The sequence below is a fragment of the Heterocephalus glaber genome, unplaced genomic scaffold (assembly GCF_053883595.1).
Source record: "Heterocephalus glaber isolate CG9 unplaced genomic scaffold, H.glaber_assembly_v1.0 deba00001004, whole genome shotgun sequence".
In the NCBI taxonomy this organism is placed as follows: Eukaryota; Metazoa; Chordata; class Mammalia; order Rodentia; family Bathyergidae; genus Heterocephalus; species Heterocephalus glaber.
In genome coordinates, this window is record NW_028258179.1 from 11,044,732 (window position 1) to 11,063,599 (window position 18,868).

Below are 18,868 nucleotides of genomic sequence, written 5' to 3' on the forward strand. Positions count from 1 at the left end.
AACCACTGAGCTAAATCCCCAGCCCTAAAACACATTCTTAGAAGCCAAACAAGATGGTAGCTGACAGCTGGGGATGGTACGGAAATGCAGATGTGTTGGTCAGCTTTCATTTAGAGTGTTTACGTGCTGGGGTCTGGTGTGCACCGTGGTGACTAGTTAATAACAGTATCATTTACTTGAAATTTGAGACGAGCCAGGCCTGGGGGTGCATGCCTGTAATCTCAGCACTTGGGAGGCTGAGGCAGGAAGATTGCCATTTCAAGGCTAGCCTGAACTACACAATGAGACTGTCTCACAAAACTAAAATGCATTATGAGCTGCAGGTTGAGATGGGAAAGCCCAGGAGAGAAATACATATTCACACGTGACCAGAGGGACATCTAGCTCGATGCTTCTCAGACCTTATGCAAATATTAATTCTAGGCCGATTCAAAGACTACAGAGAAAATGATGCATTATAACTGTGGTGTCTGGGTGGAGACTTGTTTGCATAACCACACTGGGGACTGCACCCTGGGCTCCTAGAGAGCCGAGCACCAAGGGGAAGACAGACGTGATGGTGAAACAAAGCTCTGCGTGGTCAAGTCACACGGCACACAGGGTCTGGAGAGGGCCACCGCGGAGTCTAGTCAGGTAGCCAGACCTCCCCATGAGAAGGGCAGGGAAAACAGGCTAGCTCGGCACACGCATGTGGGCAAGATGCACACACAGGCGAGGGCCCCCGCCCAGCTGTGCTGAAGGGCCCAGGTCACCGCGGGAGCTTCGTGAGCCCCCCAGGAGCACCGAGAACGTGGGATGCAAAGCGGAACATGGCGCAGAATGGAGTTTAACCGTGGAATTTAACTGAAGAGACGGACAGGCCCTGTGTATGCAGCCTCCTTAAAGACTGAGCCCTCTGCCGTGATAAGCCCGTCCGCAGCCGCCAGGAGGTGACACAGGTCACGCTGCAGGCTGCAGTGGCCTTGTGAAGGCGGAGTGGCGGGGCGGGCACAGCGTGAGGACAGCGGCAGAGACAGACGGGCCGTGCCGCCCTGATCAGCTTCAGGAGGCTGGAGAAGGCCAGGTGCAGACTCGGAGGGACAGGAGTAGGCTCCCCGTGCGTTCGGAGAGCTTGTCCTCACACGTGGAGACGAAGGTCATTTTCAGTATTATTCTTGCCCACAAATCTTTTTTTCACAGTAAGCGTGTATTCCACACACAATCAGAATAAAGAATAATAACGCAACCTTCATTTGGGGGCAATGATGTTGCAGCAAAGCAGTGCGCTGGGAGGTGCACGCTGCCTTACGTGGAGCGGGCAGCCATGTCTGTGTCTGGACTCGCGCGTGTTTGTCTGACTGCCACCCTGGGGCCGGCGTCTCTGTCCCTGGTCTCTGTGCCCTGTGTGCCCGGAGAGCTGAGGCAGGATCGGAACTGCAGCAGAGGCTGGTGGAGATGGGCAGCGGACGTGTGCATCTGCTCGCTTGGCTTTAGCCGACCATATGGAGCAGAGGTGGCTCGGACAGCTGTGTCTCCACCCTGAGACCTCGCTGCCAGTGGCCCTGGAGGGGAAGCTGGCTCACCGTGGGGCCGCGATCAGTGCCAGGGTTCAGAAGTCTAGTCCCCAGCTCCAGAGGAGCCCCCATTCCCGGAAAGCCACCCATGAGCGGGCGGCCTCTTCCTCCACCAGGCACTTCCTCGCCTACCTCTGGGGCCCTGCTCAGCCTGCCCAAGCACACCCCCCACCACCGGGACGCTTGCAAATCAGGTAAAACAGTCACTCCCACTGTCGGTCAGCAGAAGGCAGCCTGGGGGACCTTGCCTGCCTGGTTCCAGCCCGGCCCCTCCTCTCGGGCCACTACCCCAGCTACTCTGCCCCCGCAGCGGAGCCCCACCCACACTGCCTGGGACACCCACCTTCCTGCAAGGCAGGCAGCCCCAACGCAGCCCCCAGTGCCCCTCCTGTCACTCCCGTCTACACGGCACTGCTCCGGCCCTTTGCCTTCTCGCACAGCGCTTTCTGCACACACGGTGGCCTGGACACACACGGTACACGGAAACATGGACACTCTGGACCCCCAAGGAGCCGTGAGCGAAGAAGGAACAGGACAGCAAGGGAGGGGCTGACCGAGTGGCTCTGGGCGCACCCTGGACCCCCACGGGCATGGAGCCCTGACCCTGCACCTCCTTCACCTGAGGGACAACACACGGCCCAGGCCTGGCCAGCGGGAGGCCGGCGAGGTGAACGTGGCCAGTGCTGGGTCTCGACCCGGGTGGACAGAGCAGGCCACAGACCTCCAGGCTCACACCATGGCCGCTTTATCACACAGTAGATGGAGGCACTGCACGCACAGCCACAGGGTACGAAACTTCCTGAATGGCCACTGCAGAGCCCAGAGGTGACCCCTGGGCGGCAAGGCACAAGCACAGCCCCGGGCCCTCCCCAGGCCCCGCTGTCGGGCACTGCTCCTTCACCGGGAGTCTCCTGCCCTCCTGTAGGTATTTGCAGAGCCGGGCACTGGACAAGAGAGGCACAGGGAGGAGGAGGGTCAGCCTGCGCCCTACGCCCCGCACACCCCAGTGTCATGATGAGAGCCCTCCACGGCCGGGCTGAGGGTGCAGAGGCGTCTGCAGCAGCTCACCCTGGGACCCCAGGAAACACAGCTGTGCCCAGTGCCCGGTGCCTGGTGCCTGCGGTTCGAAGCTCAGCTCCCAGAGGAGGAATCGCAGGTGCACAGGCAGTGGATCAGATCCAGAAGGGCAGCGAAGGCGGCGCAGCCCCTGTACTCCCAGACCTCGCCTCTGCTCCCTCCTATCCTGGGGCCAAGCCCACTGCACAGGACACCCGCACCCCTGGAGCGACAGACAGGGCCGCCAAGGAGCGAGGAGTGCAGCCTCCGCACTGAGGCTGCTGCCCAGTAGAGGACAGGAGGGAGGTCCAGGAGAGCAGGGGCTTCTACAGAGCCCTACCCGGCACACTGGGGCCGAGAGCCAAGCTGAGGCACCTCCCACGTCAGCCCAGGCCAACAGCCCTGTGGCCCAGGGACAGCAGAGCCCAGCTGGAGAACCGGTGTGAAGACCCAGAAGGGAGAGGGTGGGCGCCCCCATGCCCCCTGCCTGGCCCCTTGGGCCTGTACCTGTCCTCTGCCGGCCCGCCATGGCCCCGGCCACGGCCATTATTTCCCTGCAGTCCCTCTTGTGGAACTCGGCCCAGGCCTTGGACTTGCAGTGCTTGCTGCAGGTCAGGATCCCATAGCAGCGGGCACAGGGCGTGAGGCGGACGCCAATGGAGCGGCCACACTGGTAGCAGAACTTGAAGAAGGGCATGCTGCGGCGGAGGGGCAGTCATGTGGGGCTTCCCAGGCACACGGGAAGCAGCTGGGGGGGGGGGGCACTGGACCCCACGACGGGCAGCCCCAGCTCCGGCCCGCCTGCTCAGTTAGCCTCTCTGTCCCTGGAAGAACAGGTGGGACGTCCCCAGGACAAGGCCTGACTCGCGCCCTGATGCATGGGGCTGCTGCCCAGCACAGACCCCACGTGAGGTCGGCGGAGATGCCCTGGAGAAGCAGGGGCTAGCTCCCACCCTGCCCTGCCCTCCACGGGGCGTCTGTGACCCTGAGGCTGGCTGGAGCCTGTGCCGTGAGCAGCCACCTGGACCAGGCCACGGTACTCAGAACAAGGGAGCATGGGCGCTCCAGGCGGGGGCAGGGCAAGCCAGTGGCACCATCCAAGCCACAGGCCACCACCGCCCGCCACCCCCGGGGCCCTGGCCGCGCACTCACAGCTCCTGTCCCTCTGCGGCCAGGGCCTTGGCCAGGCCTAAGCTTCTCTTCTTCATCGTGTGGCCGGGGCACAGTTCCGCTGCATCAGAGAGGCCAGCATCAGCGCTGGGCGGTGGGGGAGCCCACCTGCCACCCCAGCCCAGCCTCGGCGGTGCCGCCCTCCAGTTCTAAGCCCCTGCAGCCCCGCAGAAAGGCCACCATGTGGCACCAGGCTCTCTCGGCCACGCCCTCCCCTGGGGCTGCCTGCAGCCATCTGCTTGTTGAGCGACCACCTGAGCTAACTGTGATGCCCAACGAGACCTGAGGTTCCCGCAAGCCCTCGGGGTGGCCGGGGGCTCCGGCTAACCCGCTTCCTGTCATCACTGTGGCTCTCCCCGTTTACCCGTGCAGTTGGCCTGTCCTCTGAGAGGTCCAGGCCCCATCTCCACGAGGGGGTGAAGTCTGAGGCCAGCGCCACTTGGCTTCTGAGCCTCTCCCTTTTCGCCCCTGCGAAGCCAGCACCTGTGCCTGGCTGGTGTCTCCTGCTTTCTCCTGTCTCCCTCAGACGGCCCCACCGCCACCATTCCAACTCCAGGTTTGTTGACTCCTTTCCACACAGGCGGGGCCCCTCATGCCAGGACTGAAGTGATGGTGAAATCCAGAGCTCTGTTCCCTCATGGACATCCTCCGCTTGCCGTGACACTGCTCCAGCCTTCCTGTCCTGCTTCAGTGCCGGTTCCCTTGTTGATTTGATGCATTTATAACGGCTCTTTCCAAGTCTCCCTCGAAGACCTGGCCTCTGGTGTCCATGCTGACTGCCCTGCCCCAGCCCGCCCGCCGCCGCCCCATGCTTGTGTCACGCTCTCCTGGGATGCGTGAAAGTGACAGGAGAGAGTCCGCCGCACACTCCAAGTTCTGTCCCCTCACGCCCACCTGTGCCTCACTTTCCCACCCAGCACGACACTCCTGTGCTGCTCCTCGGGGCCCACAGCCCAGGTCAGCCTGGGTGCCAGGGCTTGGGGCGAGCTCTGTCTCTGCTCCTGACCTCGCCCAGGTATTAGCTCTGCTGGCCAAGGGCTGACTGCCATGGCTTTATAAGACGCCCCGGGACGTCACCCCTCCTCAGACAGATCCAAGACGATCCGAGATTTTCGAGGGCAAAGTCTGGCCAGTCACGCTGCGGCTTGTTCTGACCTCGGCACTGCCCCTGCCCGCCTTCTCTCCCTAGTTCTCTCTGGCACAGTCCATGTTGGGGCCGGCCTGTCTCCAGGGGATCTATGTCTCTTCCCAACTGCTTCCACCACTCAGCTTGAGCTGCTCCGAGCTGTCAGAAACAGGCCGAGTCTCTTTGTCAAAGCTCACAGCTTCCTCGGGTGACTCAGACCCAAGGCTGTGGAGGTGGGCAGGGACCATAGCAGCATCTCCAAGAGCAGAAGAAAGGAGGGGCAGTTGGTTGAGGCCTTCCCAGCCTCCTCCCCAGCCTGGACCCGCTGCCTGCGGGCTGCTGCAGGAGAGGCAGGAGCCAGTGCCCATGGCAGCACCGCATCCGAGGCAGAGCCGGGCCTCACAAGTGGGAACTGTGGGTGGCAGAGGCCATGGCGGCTGAGGCTGTGAGTAGGACTGTCCCTGTCCCAGATACGGGGCTGACACCCACAGCTCTAAGGAGAGGTTTCCTTCGGCCCCTGCGTACAGTCCACAGTCAACTGGCTCCAGGTGGGACAGCAGGGTAGAGGGGCAGGGCAGACCGGAAGCGGAGACAGGAGGGAGGGGCCGGAACCCGCCCAGGCCGCGCCCCCAGAGGCGCCTCTTCCGCCAGACCCCAGCTGAGGGCAGCCAGTGGGTGAGCTTTGAGCCCCATGGCCCAGTGACCCCTGAGCTCATGAGGCTTTGCAGGGACCTCCACATAGAAACCCGAACAGTCCCCAAAGCTCAGGCGCTGGAGGCTGGCCCAGGGAGGCAGTGCGCAGAGCCGGGACCCGCAGGGTAGGCGTGGGGAGGGGCTGTGCGTGAAGGGATCGCTCCCTCCCTCCCTTCCTCTTTCTGTCTCCTCTCTCCTTTCCTCCCTCTTACTTCCTCCTTTCCAGGCTTGAGGTGAGCAGCTCAGCCTCGCCACAGGCCAGAAGCGGAGCTGATGCCGCTGAGACCACGGAAACCCTTCCACCACCGCAGGGATGCACTGGGGCGTGGCGCGTGGAGGGTTCCCATAGGCGTGGGCACACGTGCGTGTGGCACAGTGAGCGTTCTGGGGATGGACTCGGTGCCAGTGTGTGCGTGGGTGTGTAGTGTGTGGAGAGAGCCAGCTGAGTGTGCACAGACAGGCGCCTGCGTGTGGCCTGCGGGTGAGTGGTGGGCACATAGATGGCTATGTGCGGGGCGAGGCTGGGGGTAGTGGGTGTGAGTGTGCGTGCGTGTACGTGTGTGTGGCAGGCAGGCAGGCGTACACGGGGCTGTCTGTGGGGGGGCCATGGTGGGTGTGGGCAGAGCTGGCTGTGTGTAGTGTGCAGGGGTAGGTGTGCACCCGTTCCTGGGGTACGCGTTGGTGTGTGTGGAGGTGCGCGTGGGGGAGAGGGTGAGTCGGGTGCTTGGGGCTAGCATCTGTGCGGGAGGGGAGGGAAGAGGCCTGGGTGCCGTGCCAGGTGCACGCGTGGGGGTGGAGGTGCTGAGGGTGGGTGGGAGAGGCGGGAGGGTGCAGAGAGAATGGAAGCAGAGTTGCGGGCATCGTGTGCAGTCGTGGGGCTGCATGCTGGGGCGTGTGCCTGGGTGAGCACCCCCCCACACACACACACACACACACACCTTTCCTGCTCCGGGACATCGCCTTCCTGTCCCACTCCCGCTCCCTGGCAAGCACAGCTAGCCGCAGCTGGGAGCCCATGTACTCCAGGAGCCTCTTCCGGGCGAGGAACGTCTCCCGCTCTGCCGGCAGCAGCACGTGGAAGGGGCAGTGGGCGATCTTCCGGTCCTGTGGTGCACCCCGGGGTCATGCAGGTCACGATGGAGCCTCAGGGCTGCCCCCACTCCTGCCAGGAGCAGCCTGAGGGTCACCCCAGCCCACACTGTGCTGTCTGTGTCCTCAGTGACCATGAGGACACACTGAGACACCCGGGGGCCCACGGGACATGCCCACCATGGCAGGGCTCTGAGCTTCACCCAACAGAAGCCAAGTCCCCTGCCAGGCCCTGGCCAGGACAAGGTCGAACCTGGAAGAACTTGAAGTAGCCATAGTCCACGACTGTGCCCACTGCCACCCGGTCACCCTGCGTGAGTGTCACTGGCTTCAGGATGTCGGCCCCATGGTTCAGGAGCCGGTCAACCTGAGGGGACAGAACCTGTCAAACAAACAGGGCCACCCAGAGAGCCAAAGAGTCACCCTCATCACCGGGCTGGGTGCACAGTCACAAGGCCCAGGGCTTCCAAGCCCTGCAGACAAAATGGGCAGAGGCAGCCCAAGGGCACCACCAGCCAAGAGCCTGGCTCCCGGGAGGGGTGTGGGGGCAGTGGGAGGTGTGCAGGGTGCACAAGACAGGAGGCAAGAGCCCCAGCCCCACCCTAACAATCCCGCACCCTGGGGAGCCCTCCTGCAGTCCTGCCCCACAGCACCCGGAACGACACCCAGTGCTGGGCCCCTCAGGCTATCAGCGATTGGAAGGCAAAGTCCAGGGGGCTTAGGCCTCACCACACCTCACCAGTGCTCAGAGAGGCAGTGCATATGTGCGTGTGTGGGTTCATCTGTATGTGTGCGCATGTGGTGTGTGGGCTGTGTGTGCAGATGTGTGTGTGACGTCCACCAGGCCCTCCCCAGCAGGGGCCAAGCGCTGATTGTATCAAAGCAAATGGCATCAGCAGACACCCCTGTTAGCACCTGACAAGGGGGGAAACAGGTTCTGCGCCTCCCATCCAGGAGCCCCTCCCAAGGCAGAAGTCATCCCTCGAGAACCAGCTTCCCTCCGGCCAGAAGGACCCTGCAGAGCTGGGAAGCAGAGCTGAGACACTGACTGCCCGGCCCCACCCTCCTCAGCTAACCCACAAGCCGAGCAGAGGCGGCCTCCTGCCTCTGTGGGTGCCCCAGGGGGCCTTGCTCCCTGTCTTCACCAGAGCCTCACCCTGACGCGTCCTGGAATTCTTGTCCCATTTTGGAGTCGAGGTCCCCACCTCCTCTTGGGGACCTCCTCAGACCCTGACCGGTGACAGCACGGGTGTCAGTGTCCCTCAGCTGAGACAGGACCCCTGGCCCTGCCCACCCTCCTCCTCACCAGGGTGATCTTATTGTCCGTGCTCCTCTGCTGCTCATAGGCCAGGTCACAGACGACGCACAGGGCACTGCCCAAGCCTCTGGTCAGGGGCAGGTTGGGGTCAGCTCCGCAGGACAGCAGCTCCTCGACGACCTGATGTAGACAGGCTCCTCAGCAGCTGGCCGTCGCCTCCTGCACAGAGGTCTCCCTGGGGCCACCAAGGCTGCACTGGGTGGGGGGTCATGCGGCCAGCCCCAAAGGGAGGAGCTGGGCCTCCCCCCCCAGGCCTGGTTCCCACACTTCCTCTGGACACTGCCCCGTGAGGTCAGGCCCTTGGCCAGCTCCGCCCTGCACGGGACCAGCTCCACCCTGCTCGGGGTCAGGACAGCCTCTCTGGCCCCTTCATCGGGCTCTTTTACCTTTGTAGCACTGATCACTGCCTGAAATTGTGTTGCGCACTATTTTATGTCTGGCGCTCCCAGCTAGAGTGTGGGACTAGGCACAAAGCCTAGTGCCTGCAGTGACGCCTGCCTGCACACAGGTGCTCAGCAAGTAACTTTAAGGGAAAGGAGGGCTGAGTGTGGACCGTGGGTGGTGGAATGGTGGATGGGCGGGGCGGGGTGGGTGAAAGGGCGACTGGGCAGATGAACAGGTGGAGGCAGGAACCACACAGGCCCAGGCCCACGGGCGCAGAACTCGCTCACCAGGTCGTTCCCACTGGCGATGGACAGGGAGAGTGGGGAGTGGCCGCTCCACAGCAGGTTGGGACTCGCCCCGTGGGAGAGGAGGAGACGCACGACATCCCTGGCACACTGAGAGGGGGAGAAGGCCGAGCACAGCAGGCTAGAGAGGCCCCGCTCCCAAGGGGCAGCGGGTGGAGGTCACGAACGAGAACGCCACGCAGTGACCAGGCCACATCAACAGCAGGGGCTCGGGACTGTTCAGGGGCAGAGAACGGCGTCTTCTAAACAGTCCCCTCTTCCAGGCAGAAACCAGGAAGGGTGCCAATGTGCATGGAGACTTAAAGCTTGTTCCCAGAGGACTATGGAGTCAGGGCCGCGGGACCTCATCAGCAGGGCTGACACCGGCAGGTGTGATGGGAAGAATGCTCCTCACCAGGCCCAGGGGCCCCCGAGATGGCCGGAGTGCGTGCACAGGAGCCCCACCTGGCCTGACAGGCACTGTCCACGTGGTGGGGGGGCGTCCCACACCTTGGCCCTGGCCCCTACCACCCATTTTACAGCCCTGGGTCTCCCAGAAGTGCTCACGGCAAATGTCCCCCCCACCCACCCAGGGACTCTTCTCTGGGGCCCACATGGAGCCCTCCACCGAGGCTGCCTCCTCTGGGAGGGCAGATGCGGGACCCAGAGCACAGCCTCAGGAGGAAAGCTGTCCTTTCCTCTCCTTGCTGCAATGGAGACATGATGGCTGGGCAATTGCAGCCCCCATGCCTTCACAGTTGGCATCTCACGTGGCTTCTGCACACATGTGTGCCCAGAAACATACACGCATGCTTACATGCACACACTCCACACCATGCTCTTGTACACACAGCAGCTCATGCACAGACACGCACACACATGTGCAGCAAGTGCCAGCTCTGCCTGGCGGAAGCCGCTCTGAGCAGGAACCCCTGGGCTCAGTGCACAGGTCCCCCTGCCTCCCTCCCAGCCTGCCAGCCTGCACTCCGGCCTCTCACCTGGTGACTGTCCTCCCGCTCACAGGCCACGTGCAGGGCCGTCCTGCCGCCCTCCTCTGCGACGCAAGTGCTTGCTGTATAGTAGGTGCTGGGTGGGCCTGGCTCATTGTTGAGCTTCAGGCTCGAGGGCAGCAGGTCCAGCTGTGGGCAGCAGAGCTCACGCATGCCAGGGACCAGCTACTCATCAGCTGGCCAGCCCCGAGCTTCCTCCCACGCTGAGCGAAGCTCCTGAAAGTCTGGCCTCTCTGCCTGCTCCCAAGCCACTGATGCCACCCTTGACTGCCTCTCAAGCCTCTCACACACAGACCCACACACACATGTGTCCCCAACACTGTCATGCTCGGGGGGCTGCTCAAGGAGAAGAAACAGCTCACCCCCGTGTGAGAAGTAAGGCACAGCTCCCGGGAGGGTGCACAGCGGGGCCTTACGCATTGAGGGCCAGGAAGTCTCGGCAGTGGAGGGCCTGGAACTGCCCATGCAGGTGGTGCAGATGAGGCGCGCCTGTCCCCAGCACACTTGTACCAAAGCCCTCCCTCCGGCCTCCCAGAGACTGCTGCACTAGCAGCATCCTGCCCAGCTCTCTCCCTGGCAGCACTGGCACCTGGCACTGCTGCAGCCTGGGCCTGGGCATTGCCTGTCTTGTTGTCCAGTGGTCACCCCAGTGACAGGGACCAGGGTGCAGCAGGGTCCTAGCCACCACCTGCTCTGCCCAGGCACCTCTGGAGCTCAGAGCCCCCTTTCAGAGAGCCACAGGGGGAGGACAGGGACAAAGGGGCCTCCCGCAGGAGTCAGGAGGCTGATGGGGCAGCAGCAGGACTGGCCAGGGCAACCCCACCCAGTGGGCAGCAGGCTTCTGCACAAGGCTAGCCCCGGGGACATGATGGAAATGATCTAGCCACAACCATGGGCCTAACAGGCTGAGATCAGGTCACCTGCGAAATGTCCTGTGGGGGCCTCTCCGCCAGCAAGGACCCTCAAATTCTGCTAGGCTGCCTGCGGGCACAAATCCTTCAGCCACCTTTGCCCTGACTTCCCCACAGGGCATGCCTGCCAGCTCTGCACTCTCACAAGGTCAGGGCTTTTGTGCCGGGTCCTCTGTCTGCACCAGGCTCAAACTCATCCCAGGACGGGCGCCACAGGTCCAGAGCCCTCAGCCCGGCTGGAATGCTCCCCTCCCATGAGCCACAGGCAGCGCACCTTGCCTAGCTTGTACACGTCATCCTGGTCAGCCGCCTTGGCGTCCACATCAGTGATGGCGTGGAGTAGCAGCTCTGTGATCCTGACGCCCTCTTCTCCTGGAAGGGCGGCTGCGATGTGGAGCGGGGTCAGGGCCCCCAGCTGTGGAGGAAGCACAGGTGGTTGAGGCAGGCAGCCCTGAGCCAAGCAGGTCAGGGCTCAGGACTCCAGGAAGGGTGGATGCACCACGGGACATGGCAGCCTGGCCTGCGCCTGGGGGCGGAAGCGTCCCTCCGGCACCTGTCTGAGGGTCCTGTCCTGCACCTTGTGGTGCAGGGCAGAGGCAGGAGAATACCCACTCCAGGACAGATGGACTGAAAGCTCTCAACACACCATGCAAGCCACATGTGCCCAGGGCCACACAGCTGAATGCTAGGCCTGAATCGGACTGACTGGTTCCTTCCACTAAGAAAAGCTCCTTGTGGTCTCTGCCAGGCCCTGGCTCAGATGCCACCACACTGCCAGTCATGGGCTCCTGACCTGCCCATTGTTGCCATGGCACCCCTGACCATCGGCTAGGCTGCCGGAGGACTGTCCCTTATTGCCAGATTCAGGTAACATTGGCTGTGGAAATGTTGGGAACTGCAAGCTACTACACACCCACCAGCGTGCAGGGGGCAGCAGAGAGGTGCTGGGCTTCTCGTCTTGCTTTTAGGGGTTTTTCTCATTTCCTGAGAGTAAGTGCATAGTCAGTCTAGGCAACAGGGCTCCGACTGCCTCTCTGCCAACCAGAGCTCTGACACGTGGGGCATCGTCAGACAAACGTGGCCCTTGCAGACACACCATGTTCACTGCCAGTTCAGGGGTCCGCCAGGTTTGCAGCCTTGGCGATTCTTTGGAATTGCTGGCCATTACACACAAATGGGAAGGAGCTCCCACCCTGCTACCTCCAAGGTCACTGCTCTGCTCTCCAAAAGCCTTGACAAAACACGGCAGGAGGAGCGGCCATGCGGCAACCTGAGCTTGGACTGAAACTCCCACAGTGACCGAGGTAACTGCTACAGCTTGTGTCTAGATGTTCCCCAAAGCCTCATACACTCACAGATGGGCCTTTTGGGAGGTGGCTGGATCTAGGGTGTGTGATAACTAAATGGGTTTAGCATAGTTCTGGGTGCGGATAATGGAAGCCCCACTGTGGGTGTGGGTGGTACCAATCAATAGGCTTATAGCCTGGATGGAATAAGGGGAGAGGGGGAAGGCAGGCTGCTGCTGCTGCTGCTGCTGCTGCTGCTCACTGCCTTCCACCTACCATGCCATGGACTGTTTCTCCTCTGCGATGCCCCTCTCTGTGATGCCACCCTGCCTTGGAGCCAGCCAACTATGGACTGAAACCTCTACAAACTGAGCTGAAATAAACTTTTCCACCTTTAACTTGTGGGTGTCAGGTATTTTGTCTCAGCAATGAGAAACGTAACTAAGACAGTAAAACCCTTTTCCTTTGACAGGTTAGTTGTGTTTATTAATGGAAAGGTAAAACGATGAGCTCAACCTCACTACCAGTAGAAAAAATGCAAAATTAAGCCACATTGAGGTGACAATTTCTGCCCACAGGAGGGGATGGGCTGTGGGGAACAGTGGACACCTCCCTTGCTGGTGGATGAGCAATGGGTACAAGTCCCCACAGGGGCTAATTCAGAAGTGCTCAGCCAGCAAGTCCGCTAGGGGAACTCATTCTTCTAGTAGTAACCACCAAGTGCCATGGAGCTCTCTGTTTATTCATGGCAATTTTATTTCAGCAAAAATGCAGACAGGTCAGATACCCACCCAGCAGGGTCAGGTGAAGGAACTTCTACCAAGTCCAAAAGCATGAGGGGATTTTCTATGCACTGACATGAAAAGTTCTCCAAGATAACGGTTAAGTAAAACAGGAAAGAAAACAATTGAGGCAGGTACTCCCTGTGAGCACGCCTGTGGGAGTCGGGGTGTGGGGCACTCTTCAGGGCAGCCCGGGCCCGCAGAGTCCTGACCTCTCAGCCTGCGACTTTCTCTCCCAACCTTTTCAAGTTCCGTGTGGACAAGTACAAGTCTAAGGTGCGTGAACCAGCACGAGGCCATCTTATCCTACTTGGCGGGGCCATGCGTGTTTCGGGGCAGTGCCCAGCCCCCTGCAGGGGCTGTTACAGTACAAAACCCAGAGGGACCTTGCTCCTGCCTGGATGTCTCCCCTCCAAAATTCAAGCACCCAACGACTGTCAGCATTCCCTCAAAGGGTGAAATGCAGAGATAACATCACGCTGAAGTGAACGGAGACCGTCAGGATGAGCCTCACTCGCCAACACATCTTTCTTTCCCTGTCACCAGGGCAGCTAACAGGGGATCTGGGGACAAAAGCTCAGCCTCACTTCGCCCCAGAAAGGAAAAGGAGCCAGTGGCAGGCTCCACCCACCCCACCCCGGGGCAGCGAAGTTCATGGGGCAGCCCTGCGCCTGAATGCAGGTGCTTCCAGAGCCACGTCCTGGGGGGCAGAAAGGACCCCAGCCAGGCTGGAGGTGCCACTGCCCCAGGGGCAGTGCAGGAGTGAGACGTGTGAGGAAGCAAAGCCCATGGAGCCACGAGTCTGCAAGGAAAGCCCACACCCACACAGAGCCTTCTCCTCCCGGGCGCTCTCCCTAACACAGGTTGATCTCCTCCGGAGCAGAATGCTCTTTGGAGCACATCCACTATAAGGTGGCGCTGGCGCCAAATGTGGAGAAGCAGCCCTGCAAGCAAGCCGCAGTGCCTCTGGGGAAACCACAGTCTCCAGGCTGGCCAGGAACAACAGAGGGCAGCATGGAGGCACCTCAGCTGTGTTTCCAGAAAGGAGGGGTAAGTCAGAGCCACACAGTTCCCTTTAAAATAGGAAGTCTGTGGTTTTTCTCAGCTAAGGGTGTTCGGCTGCATCTGGCAGGCCAAAGGGAGAACCTCCAGGCTGAGTGTTTTGCTAAGCAGTGTGTGTCTCCCCGCCTGCGAGGCCAATGCCCTCACTCCCCAGTGTGAGTTCCTTTAGAAGCTCTTCCTGGGCCTGCTTCAGGTTCCCAGAGGTCACCAACACCGTCCCCCGAGTGGGCCCTGTGGGTGGGCTGAGTGACGAAGACGTAGGCCCTCGGTCCTGGCTGGCTGTGCCCACCAGGGGTGGCACCTACTTGGGGTGGATACCGGATGTCAGTCCTGGCTCCGCTCTCCAGCAGCACCCTCACCCCGTCCACATCCCCGGCCTTCACGGCGAAGAACAGGGCCCGCATGGGCACACAGCACAGGTTGGGGTCTGCGCCTCGGTGCAGAAGCAGCTTGATGGTCAGCCACCGGCACCTGCGTCTGTGGGGCCCAGCAGGAGGGAGGCTGTCATGGCGGGAGGGAAGACCCCTTTGCACAGCACAGGGTGGGTGCTCCCTGGGGGGAGGGCTGTCCGGGAAGGCCGCTGGCCCCACAGACACCCGAACCTGACACTCACAGCCTAAGGTCACCCCCTTCCAGGGGCCCCAGTCCCTGTCCCCAGACGTGCAGCAATACACCTGGCACCAGCCAGTCCCTGCTGGGCTCCAGACCTGGATGGGTCACAGCCTCACTGCGGTCACCTATGAGCAGGGTGCAGGGCTAGGGAGCCCCCACCGTGGGACAGCAGACAGCGGGGCAGCACCCAGCCCTGAGTGGGAAGGTGCACCACCCCACACCCCTGGAGACGTCGCCCGGGGTACAGCAGGGCAGCGAAGTGCACCCTCCAGCTCAGCGCTGCCCAAGTGACCCTCCACCCCAACAGCTGGCACACAGTGGCTTACTTGACCATGGACCATGCCATGCTCCTCACAGTCCCCTTGTCTGGGGCACCAGGGACCTGCAGCATGCTGTAGGCCTGGGCGCTCTTCTCCAACATGTCCCTCGAGAGCTGGATGGAGTAGCTGCGCACACACAGGTCAGACTCGAAGTGTGCTTCACTGCACGGGGGAGACACGTCCAGGCCTCCTGGCAAGCCCTCCAGCCCTCTCTCCCTGTCACTGACGGTGCCCTGACCCGAGGGGGAAGCTGGACTCCGACTCCAAAGACTGCTGAGTGCCCGGGGCTGAGCCATCCTCCTGGCTGCCCGAGGTGCATGACGGCGGCTTCTGCTCCCCGCTGCCTGGGGAAGATGTGACCACTTCGTAGGTGGACTCCACATGGGTCTCCACACACGAGGGCGATGGTTTGGGGGTGAAGAGGGGCTTTGGGTTTTCCTTTGAAAAGTACCAAAAAAAGTGTCATTAGGAGAAAAAAGAAACGGAACTAGCTCATCCCACAACTGTCTTCAGCAAGCCCCTGTGCCATCTCCAAAGCCCCAGCCTGGGAGACAGGTGTGGTTTGGGGATGCACCTCTCTCACCCTCAGAGAGGACGGAGACACCTGTGCAGCCACCACGGAGCCCTGAGGCTGTGCCGTTCACACTCAGGGCTCAGGGCTCGCAGTGTCACTGGCCGTGCCCCCAGGCTCCGAAACACAGCCTGTCTGGGATGGACTAGACGCTGCCTGTGCGAGGGAGGGGCCCATGACAAAACGTCTCTCTCACTCCTGTTCTTGTTATACTGACTACGAGCAGACAGGAACTTATTTTGGATACTTTAAACTAAAAAAGTACATTATTGCAATTATTTTCAGCTGATTTACTTTTTTAATGTGACCACTCAAAAGTGTAAATCATGCATGTGGCTCATGCTACGGTTTGCGCCATATTTCCTTCAAATGCACTGCTCGGGCTGCTCCTGCTGTGAGCCTCCATTCTCGGCACTCAGTCGCCTGATGAGCTGCATCGGTGTCACGCAAGCTTGTGGGAAATGCACATTCGGCAGCCCTGCCTTGGGAGGGTCCTGGATGCCACCCCTTCTGTCACACTGAGGGAAGGGCAGGTCTCGGGGCCCAGGTGCTGCGCTGGTAGCTTGTAAGGGGCCCAAGTGGCTCGGCCCCTGTGGCACGGCACTCAGAATCCCTTGGGCAGTGCCCAGGCTCTGTTCTGACCCCTCCCCACCACCCTGGGTGAGCCTGGTCCACATAGGAGGGTGGGCGGCTGGTGGACATTAGAGAGGGGCCCAGACGGGGCCCAGAGAGTGGAGTGGGGGCCAATGAGGGCTGACCTGGGGCACAGTCCTCTCGGCAACATTGGGCTTGAAGGACTCGCTGGGGTAGTAGAGGAGGAAGCACATATTGAGTGGTGTGAGGCCCTCATCGGTGAACTTGTTCACGTTAGCCCCGTGGTCCAGGAGAAGGTTGACGATGTCATTGTGACAATGCACCTAGAGGGAGACAGGCCAGACTCAGGAGGACAGCAGCTGGCTCTCAGCAAGGACTGAGGGGGTCATCTGGTGCTTGCGCTGCCCCTCATGTGGGCCTGCCATGGCAGGGCAGGCGCAGGGGCTCCTGCTGGAGTTTGGAGGAAGACAAAGGCCAGAGAGTGGCAAAGTGTGGAGAAGCGGCAACGTCCTGCTCTCCCCTCCTGGCCTTGTGTGTCACTGAGGTGACTGGGTCTATGCTCAGGAGGGAAGGGTAAAGGTGCACCCCTAGGACCCCCGTGCGCCTCTGCTTTGTTCCTACAAAAGGGAGGGGAGACCCTAACATGAGTGCACCCCAGTGGGGACCCTCATGGCTCAGCATTCCTTGGCACCCACCAGGTGGGGTGGGGGCTTACAGCAGCTGCAGCAAGCACAGTGTAGCCCTTCGCATCGGCCACGTCAGCATAGGCCAGATTGTCCTTCAGAATCCCATAAACCCGGTCGTGGTCCCCTTCCTCGGCCTTCAAGATCAACTCCTGGGAAAACTGCTCCTTGGGCCCAATGCCCGCAAAGCCACCGCGGTCCCCCTCCAAGATGGCACCCATATTCCAGCTGGTGTGAGCTTTCTTGTTCCTGGCAACACAGCAGGCCTCAGTGGTGGGAGACCGGGCTCTGGACAGCCCGACATCTTCCACGGCCAAGGGCCCAGGGAGAGCCCTCCCACGCCTCGAGGCCCCCACATTGCCGGAGCCCTCTTTGCTCCAATAGTCTACTCCTTGGGCACCCTGAGCCTGGCAGCTACACCACCAGCAAGGCACAATCAGAGTGTGGTACACAGTGGTGGGGACATGTCACCTAGAGCTAAAGACATTCAGCCAAGTGCCTGTCCCAGCAGGCATGTGCCAGCTGCACGTAAGCCCCATGCTTCTCTGATTTATCTGGGTCATTCTGTGTCTGTTGGGAAGCAGGCTCTCAGAGCAGGAGTCCTGTGGAGGGGTGGGGTCCTGAGACACGCCTGGACCCACCACGCAGCACCAAGCACCCACATCCTACCCTCTGCTCACTTGCTTTCCTGTTTGGATAGAGATTTTTCCATGGTCCATGGCCTATTCATCAAACAACACTGAAGCCTCCTGTGTACACGAAACTCCCATTCACAATCAAGAGCCCATAGATTTAGGGCAATTTCTGTACCCAACAGCTGTAAGTAAAGTTCAGTTGATGTCTGCAAGATGAATGGCTGAATGGCTGGGAAGATGATGGGTTGCGTGGCTCAGTAAGTGAGTAGATGCATGGGTCTGTGGCTGCCTAGAATGAATGGCAAGAATTTCTTGAATTTTTTAACTTATGGGAAGGGGAACAGGACCTGGTGGGAAGGGGCTGCAGGGGAGAAGAAGGGGAGAAAGCAGAAAGAAGAACAGTTTCCCTTAAGTGGGTGCGGATTTTCCTGCTGCTGCGGATTGGGGCAGCATGGAATCACGGGAGGCCCACAGAGCAGCTCCATGCTTTGCTGCCATCCTTCGGAACTGAGTTCCAGTCAGCCTGCACAACCCATCCAGCCCTGTAGCCCACATCCCCTCCTTTGCTCTTGGCCAGATCCTGCACCACCTCTGCTGACATAACCTTCTCTCCAGGTCGATCCTGACTGGGGACTTGACCCATGGAACACTTAGTCATGGGCACAAACCCTGGCTCAGGGTGACTAGCTCAGACTTACAGAAGAGGAAATGCACTGTCTGAAAGCCAGTGTCTGCGCTCAGGTCTGCGACCAGGAGTTTATCCTCCTAGGAGTGCACACAAGCTTTGGGACTGCCCTGCTGCCCTCTCGCCAACAAGCTCCCAAGCACGCCTTTCCTAGAGAGTGGACGAGTGGGGCCGTGGGGTGCCCACTCCTCTGTGCCAGCCCCTGACACTCGGGGAGCCACCCGGCTCACAAGTTCGCGGGGACCTCTCCCCCACCACTCCCGGACTGTAACTGTCACCGAATGAGAGCTTCACATTCGCATCTACCTGATGAACAGCGCCGAAAGTCACTGGGCCTCAGGGGCAGTCTGGCACTAAAGGACCCCGGGCAGCACCTGAAGGGGACGTCTGTCCCCTGAGGGACGCCAGACTGGGGAGAAAGACCAGCCTGATCACCTGAACTTGTAAGCCTGCTTCTGGATTTTGACCAATAAAGGAGTTTTGTTTGCTGTGAACCAGGGCTCCCCATCATCGACAAATGGCGGGATGTCATCCAGAAAGATCCGGGCATCCAGCTCTCTTCGGAAAGAGCTTGTCATGGGCAGGTGGCAGTGGTCGGTGGAGTAGGCCTGCATTTCCGGGGGCAGTGTCAGGCTATCGCTCAGGAGAAACCGCTTGTACTCATAGAAGAAGGGGTCTTGGCCCTCCAGCGGGCCCCACTCCACTCCCTCCTCATCTGAGAGGCTGATCCTCTCCCGAGAGCACGTCAGGAAGGCCGAGAACTCGGGGTAGCTGAGCACGGAGAAGCTGCTGGCGGTCTTCGTGACCAGCTTGATGAGGTGAGTGCGGAACCACAGCCCCACGTCCTGGCTGCCATCAGGGTAGGTCTCAATGCCCGGCCCGAATCGAATGTCTGCTTTATACAGGCCCTGCAGGGGAAACCGACAGGGCCGTGGGAGAGGTTGAGCAGAGCTGGACACTGGTGACCAGCTTCCTAAAATCAGAGGAGAAAGTCATCCCGCAGCAGCCTGCTCATTCCTTCAACACATGCTTGGTGAGGGCAGG

At 60.9% G+C, this 18,868-nt stretch overlaps 1 protein-coding gene across 1 annotated transcript; it reads right to left on the bottom strand.

Annotated features, from left to right (window-relative positions):
• Positions 1 to 1,209: 1,209 nt before the first annotated feature.
• Positions 1,210 to 18,638, bottom strand: LOC101706246 (ankyrin repeat and MYND domain-containing protein 1). Its single transcript, XM_087209571.1, is given in 15 exon segments — positions 1,210 to 2,497; positions 3,117 to 3,307; positions 3,762 to 3,840; positions 6,537 to 6,702; positions 6,941 to 7,054; positions 7,994 to 8,125; positions 8,677 to 8,784; positions 9,672 to 9,812; positions 10,869 to 11,009; positions 14,030 to 14,201; positions 14,663 to 14,905; positions 14,907 to 15,094; positions 15,986 to 16,144; positions 16,537 to 16,753; positions 18,260 to 18,638. Coding segments are annotated over 15 exon segments (2,277 nt in total). The 5' UTR covers positions 18,439 to 18,638; the 3' UTR covers positions 1,210 to 2,450.
• Between the last annotated feature and the right edge of the window lie 230 nt (positions 18,639 to 18,868).